Raw genomic sequence first — 7,847 nt, forward strand, 5'->3', positions numbered from 1 at the left:
ATGCCTATCAGCATTAATTAAAAAGCCATTCAAAATCCAAAGATGCCTTAACAATTGCCAAATTCAAATGCAAGATGATTAATCAGTCCAAATATTGAATGGTTAACCTAATCCCATTCAGTGCAAAATTTTAAATTGACATGTAAAACAAGGGGCGCAAGCGCCAAAGTTCCTGCCTTCATGATTTTATGGTTGATTGAAGTAGGTTTTGGTTAAAATATAATGTATTTAGTTTAATAAAATAACAAATAAATAGTAATGACAAATAGAATATTATAGTGGTAAGCTAAATTAAATTACAGAGTATAGTCAGTATATTATTAAATTATATAACTGCAATGATATATATTAATTAAAATAGTAAAAGAATATATAAATAAATATTATAGTATCATGGTAAATTAAAATTAGATGACATCATAAAGAACATTTATGAGATCAAAGATATTTATGAACTAATTATATATAAGATATAGATAAAATTATATAATTTAAAAAAAAAAGAGTTAAATTGATTAATTTTAATGATGAAATTGTTTGATATATCTTGTTTAAGCAATAAATTCATCTAATTGAAGAAGGTGGACAATATTTTTAAGGTTAAATCTAATGCATAAAAATAAACAAACATAAATTAATTTAAAAATAACATTTATGCTTTAAAAAAACCAAACACACTTATAATAAATAAAGTTGATAATATACAAAGCTAAACAATTTGAACTTTATTAAAATTGATACAAAATTAGTATTATGTATTTTAAAGTATAAATTAAAAATATCAATATAATAAAAATTATATATAAAAATAAAAAATAAACAATAAATCTATTAAAAGCATTGGTTTAGATATGTCAAAATAAAAGAGACTAAATTCTAATTTAAACTTATATATAAATTAAAATTAAAATAAATATGAAATAAAGCTATATAAAAAATAATTTTTGAAAATTGACAATTTAAAAGAGTTAAAATGTCTATATTTGATTAAAATACCTATACTTGATTAAAATATCTATATATAATAGCATTTTACAAATTACAAAAATAAACATCAATTAAAAGTGATTGTCTTTTTTAAAAAAAGTTTGTCCACTAGTCACAAATGTGGAAAAGGTAAAATTGAAATTAATGCATTCATGAGGTGTTAGGAAAATGATTTTTTTTAATAAAATTTATCCACTTGTCATAAGAGAAGAAAAGATAAAGTTGCAATTAATGCTTGCATTAATAGAGGTGTTGGAAAAAATAATTGTATTTTTGTTGAAGAAAATTAAATTTTTTCATTAGTTTCAAAAAATTATATTTTTCAATTCAAAAAAATCATGCAAATTACAAAACCTTTTGCAAACATTACTATATGAATGAAATCTAAAATCTGATTGGTGCAGTTATTAATACAATGGACTAAGCGAAAACATAACTAATAATAATAATAATAATAACCGTCAATTTAAAGCCTATCAATGGTGCTTTAAAAGAAAAACGTCGCATTAAATCCCTTTGGAAGATTTGCTCATTCCCGCCAATTTGATTGTTCATCATAAAAAAACCTGAAAACCCTCGAAACCCTCATTCATACTGTGCCGCCTCATAAATTGTCTTTGCTCTTGCTTTTACCTATACTCTGCAGAGCATTTTACGACGTTCTATTACGCCCCTGCCCATTTTTTGTTCTTTCTTTTTTATCGTGTATTTTTTTTGGTATTTTCCCTCTGTCGAGCCATGTTGGAATTAAGGCTTGTCCAGGGCAGTCTCCTGAAGAAGGTGCTTGAGGCCATAAAGGATTTGGTCACAGATGCCAACTTCGATTGCTCAGCAACTGGGTTTTCTCTGCAGGCCATGGATTCGAGCCACGTGGCCCTTGTGGCCCTGCTGCTGAGGTCCGAGGGTTTCGAGCATTTCAGGTGCGACAGGAATATGTCCATGGGGATGAATCTAAACAACATGGCCAAGATGTTGAAGTGCGCTGGTAACGATGATATTATCACCATCAAGGCCGACGATGGAGGGGATACTGTTACCTTCATGTTTGAAAGCCCCAGTATGTCTTTTTTCTTGGCTCTTTATGTTTATTTGTAAAGTAAGACATTTCTGTTTTGTTACCTTTCCGACGGCTCATTCCTGCAAGTTTTGCTTACTCGCTTTGCCTTCTTCATCCAGGGAAAGATGACGAACATTTAAGCAGTTGAGCTGAAGTTTGATTTGTTTTAATAATATAATTTTTTATAATATCCCTGCATATTACTTAGTTCTTTGAAAGCACCACGATGTGTTTAATGCGTTTTTGTATGGGCAAACATTAAGTCCATTCGGCTTCCTGCTTCTGCGTTCTGCTCAGGAAGGCACTACGCCCCGCGTTCTCAGATGAGGTTTTTCATTAATCTGGAGCGGTTATGGCCAGTATTGTTGATACTTGTTTTTTTTGAGAAAGCTTGTAGTATATTTCCATGCTGGTTGAACACGGGGCTGGTCCATGTCTTTGATATTTGTTAAAGCTGAATAGTTTTGATATTTACTATAGCCCTTGTCAGTTCAAGGTTGTAATCCTACTAGCTGCACAAAGACATTGCTTCATTTCTTTTGCCACGGGGGGTGGGGGTGCATTTGACCCTGGATTAAAGTGTCCTATATTAGCATTTTAGTATAATTCTTAAAGGTCACTGTTGTGTACCATAGCTCAAACTTTGATAGTTTGAGCTTTGGACCACAGAAAGTGCCACAAGAATGGGTAGTTATCAAATCCTTGATATAAAATGGATACCAAAATCTGTGTTGATAAAATTGTCATCTACTTGGATGAATCCCTGCAAATCAGTCAGAGGTAAAGGATTTTGATTGACTTTCTGTGTCTATTAGATTTTGAGGGTGTGCTGTAACATCCTCCATTGGTTCCACAAGTGTTAAATAAGTGTTGGAATGTCAAAAACATCTAAATCTGCCGTGTGGTAATGCTGATACCATCTCCCTTGTTTGAAGTCAAAACTTATTGATTAGAAACTGATGCCAAATATCTAATTTGTTGGGCTTAGCTGCATCACTCTCTTTTCTAGAAAGGCAAAGTGAACCATAAGATCCATTACGAGCGTGAATGGGTAAGTGTGAAGTTGTTTGCACGTGGGGATGACAACAGAACCAAATTTAAAAAGGCCAATGAACATGCTTAAGTGTTTCCAAGATTGGAGTTGTTACTGAGAGCTGCAGGCATTTCAAGGGTTTAATTTCTATCTGACATCTCTTATAGATCATAGATTTCAAAATTTTACTTGGGGCTTTCTAATTTTCTGAAAGCAACTATTTGAATATAATTTGAAAACATTTTGTTTCATAAGCTCTTGCCTATTAAAGAGCTATATCATTGGAGGTAATAGTAAACAATATTAAAGGATACGAAAGGAGTGATGTTTTTAGTGTAATATTCAGTACTGTCATATGAGTGCTTTGTCTGCAAGGATCTGACATTGATAGATTCATGAAGTGTACTGTTATATCTTTGTTTTGTTTGTAAGGATGTGATAATGATAAAGTCCCGAGCCTAGATGTGAATGAGATATTTTCTTTATTCCCAAGATAGTTGCTTTCTTCAAAAAGCTCTTGAGTGGCTTTTATTTAACTTCTTATTCAATTAATTTTGACAGATTAGTCTTTTTATTCTTGAACTTTGTTATGTCATTTTTTCAAATGAAGTGTTTAACTTTTAAAAGGCCTTGGACTTTTCCATTGGAAATTTAGATTATTCTAAATGTTGATGTCCTATTGTTTTTCATAATGTGTCTCCTTGTTCATGTTCTTGATCACAATCGGTCGTTTGTATGCATGGAGAGAAGACTGTCTACTGGGATAGGGACCATACCTCTCTCTGTGTTATGTAAGATTTGTGTTTTTGCATGACTTTTACATGTCATGCCTTTTCTTCTTGTATTATGCTGCAACACTGGTATTGGATTTGTGTCTCCTTGTGCAAAATAAAGTGTTCACATTATTTGTTGTTCCCTGATATATCTAATGATATGGTGCAAAGTTTTATTTTGCAATTTTTGTTGTTTCTGAATTTATATTTCTGGAAACTAAATGAGAAATAAATGTGACTCCTTTCTTATAAGTTATTCACGTGTTTGAATCAGACCAGGATAAGATCTCTGACTTTGAAATGAAGTTAATGGATATTGACACCGAACATTTGGGTATTCCTGAGTCGGAGTATCAATCCATTGTGAGGATGCCATCGCAAGAGTTTGCTCGTATCTGCAAAGACTTGAGCACCATTGGTGACACAGGTACGGTGTTGGGCCTATTTTGTGTATTAAGCGAGACAGGAAAGAAATTTTACTTTGTTCAGATAATTTGTATCTATTTCAAGGTTCCAGGTTTTTGTACTTCACTATTCTTATTTGCATTCTTGTAGAATTTGTCAAACATACCAGTTGAAATTGCCTTACCAAATTGTTTCTTTTATTGTTATGTTTGCAGTATGAAATTTTATTTAATAAGCGTGACTGCCTTTGTGTTTGGGGAAGTACTGTAGAAATAGAAGCAATTTTGCGATTCTGAGCAATTATAGCTCACATATTACTTATCCCAGTTACCCTTTCTTTAATTCTTTCCTTTTTACCTCTATTAGACTGCTTCTTTGTTTGCAAAGGAACTAAAGTGTTGATTGTTTTGATTTTGCTGGTATCTGAAATAAAATGTCTCATAGAACCACACTTTGTTGGGGGCTATACTTGTATGAGTTTTGTTTGTTAGTTTGGGTCATCATATTGTGCACTGAATGCATCTAGTTTGCATTTGTTTTATGTTAGTGAAATTTTTGTTTGAATTGGTACCAAGATTTGTGAGAGGGCAGGAACATTGATGTTGTATGATTATACAACCTTGATCATGCACTGCCCTATTGTCGATGTGGAAGTTTTTGAAGTTTTGGACACATAAAAAAATGGGCTTTTTATGGGAGTTTTATATTTGAAAGATTTGCAGAGGTACTAATACATTGATATTTTTCATGCAGTTGTTATTTCTGTGACCAAGGAAGGGGTGAAGTTCTCTACCAAGGGTGATATTGGAAGTGCAAATATTGTTTGTAGGCAAAATACCTCAGTTGACAAGGTAACCACTTTCTAACTTTCCCGCTTGCACATAAAATTGAATGGCTTCAATGGATGACATTTCATAATTCTTGATGAATAAGCAATATAGAATATATTTTGATTTATTTTCAAACCTACTTTAGGTAAAAAAGCAAATGTATGCTCAGTTTTGGAATTTAAGGGTCTTGAGTGCACAATTTCTGTTTCAGCCTGTTCTACAATATGGCACTATTTTTTAATCTTTTAATCTTTTGTTTACTTTTGTATGCAACTATTAATATCTTCTTGTTTTAACTTGAGAATTACTCAGTTTGTGTGTTTGAAAATTGACATACATTTTCAATTAGTTGGTAAAATGAATCACAAGTGAAATTTATTAGTTGTATTGCCAGTCTATATTTCATAGAGCTTACTACCTGACTGTATTGGATTTATTGAAAAGATTCATCTAGAGTCTAAATGGGTTTACTGCATGCATGGAAATTTGAAGCTACAACTATTTGTTGGACTAACTGCCAGCCTTCCCCTTCGAGATTTGTGAAATGGCTTAACCACCCTTTGTGTTCTATAAGTCTAGTGGTTGTATTGGGCATTGACAGGTCGATCTTTGGGTGCAATGGCAACTCTAGCATGTAACAAGTGGTATTAAAGCTTTGTCACAGGTTTGAATCTCCTAGGGTAATGCTGAGGGGGAAATTGTTGGACTAACTGCCAGCCTTCCCCTTCGAGATTTGTGACATGGCTTAACTGCCTCTTGTGTTCTATAAGTCTAGTGGTTGTATCAGACATTAAGAGGTCAATCTTTTGGTGCAACGGCAACTATAGCTTGTAACACTATTCAGGGAAGAAATTAGACAACTCAATTATGTCAGAAAGGTGAAGGTTGCAATATGTGGAGTAATTTGCATCTTTCTAACGTCTTTTAACATCAGAACTTTGAAGCCGAACTACTTAAGTTATCAAGGTGGATATACAGATGGATATGGTACTTTTGAAGACTTCAGGACATAGATGTACTCTAGAAAGTGTATTTTGTTGGTGTGTTGCTTGCTTTCTCTGTCCATATTGTTTTGCAATGTTGTTGATAGACCAGAAGACCTGAAACAATAATTGCCTCAATTTTAAATGTAACTGAATATGGTATGCAGCCTGAAATTGCGAGTTGCTCAGTGTCTTTCCTGAGTATCAAGGTATTAATGTGGGAAATGAGATCTCTATTTGAATATCAGCAATAGCTTGGTTCAGTGGCCTTCTTGTTGTGAACATCACCAGGATGAATCTGGAAACTTAAAACTTAAATCAGGGACCAATACTCAACTTTTTTGCCAAAAGAACCAAGAATTGAACCATCTGAATACGCTCTTACATATCTTAATTTCTGCAAGAAACAGGAGTTGTTGAAGGAGGTTTATGGTGTCAAAACCTAAATGCTTTTCTTCAAGTGGCCATTCTGAGATAGGGTGGTGGAGACAATGAATAGATTAGCCAACAACTCAGTGACTTGTTCTGTAATTGGACCTCTGCATTGTGCATTATCATTCTTCACTTATTTAGATATTGGAACCTTGACTAGTATCTTCCAGTCTGTGATTATAAAGTGGACCATACTCTTGGTTAACTTGTTTGAAGGCAGTTTGCCATAATTTAATTTATTTGCTATTACCTCCTGGAATTTGTTTATCATTCACCTGTTCCCAATTCAAGACCTTTAATTAACTTATTACTAACCTATGTTATTTAGAAAATGAAACCTTAACTAGTATCTTCCAGTCTATGATCTTAAGGTGGACCATACCATTAGTTAATTAGTTTGAAGGCAGTTTGCTATAATCTAATTTCTTTGTTATTACGTCCAGGAATTTGTTAATTATTCACCTTTAACCCAATTGTTGACCTTTACTTAGCTTTTTGCTAACCTGTTTTTGGTTCATTTGTGTGAATCAATTCCTGCATGCTGTGTTTTTTGTATTGATGTTGTAGAGTAGCAATATGCACTGACGAACTTTCTGGTGTTATATTTGACAGCCAGAGGAGGCAACAGTTATTGAAATGCAGGAGCCTGTGTCATTGACCTTTGCTTTACGCTACATGAATTCATTCACCAAGGCATCACCCTTGTCAAACTCTGTGACCATCAGCATGTCCTCTGATCTCCCTGTGGTTGTAGAATACAAAATTGCAGATATGGGCTATATTAGGTTTTATTTGGCCCCAAAGATTGAGGAGGAAGAAGGAGAATCTTAGTTGTCTTTTGTCTCTATTCCATGGGAGTTTTTGATGTAAGATGGTAATTTCCTCGTGTTAGTATAATATGACAGTGATTTATAGTTGGAAGCTTCTTTTTAGCTCTGATATGGTTATCTTGCAGTGGGTGTTTTGGAATTGTATTCTTGTGTAGTTGAAGTTTTGGTTATAACTAACAGGATCTTTCTGTGGCTTTGGGATGTAAATTTACATTAACTAACTTTTTCATTCACTGAACTGGATGTTGGTCAAAGCTATATTTATAATAAAAGTGTCATTTACTTAGCGTCAATATTTCCATGGTTGCAGTTGATAGTGCAGTTAACAGTGACTTAATTGTTTCTAATTATGCATAAAAAATGAATCATTGATTATCCTTTTCTATATGAACAGCCTTTGCATGGAGCGAAGGTCATATCATTGCATTAGGTATGATTGTGGGCTCAGATAGATATCAACCAGAACTGTTGAGAAAAGGGTTACTTGGTTTCTCCAGTGAAATGAAATTTGAGTTTT

General features: G+C 33.3%; 1 protein-coding gene across 1 annotated transcript; it reads left to right on the forward strand.

Moving 5' to 3' along the window:
• Positions 1-1,454: 1,454 nt before the first annotated feature.
• LOC149550236 (DNA sliding clamp PCNA-like) lies at positions 1,455-7,623 on the forward strand. Its single transcript, XM_089793330.1, has 4 exons — positions 1,455-2,044; positions 4,125-4,277; positions 5,009-5,106; positions 7,113-7,623. Exons 1-4 carry the CDS (start codon positions 1,726-1,728, stop codon positions 7,329-7,331), a joined length of 789 nt encoding a protein of 262 aa, XP_089649456.1. The 5' UTR covers positions 1,455-1,725; the 3' UTR covers positions 7,332-7,623.
• Positions 7,624-7,847: the final 224 nt, after the last annotated feature.

This window comes from Cupressus sempervirens, chromosome 7, assembly GCF_028749045.1.
Source record: "Cupressus sempervirens isolate cs-2001-9-10 chromosome 7, ASM2874904v1, whole genome shotgun sequence".
Taxonomy (NCBI): Eukaryota; Viridiplantae; Streptophyta; class Pinopsida; order Cupressales; family Cupressaceae; genus Cupressus; species Cupressus sempervirens.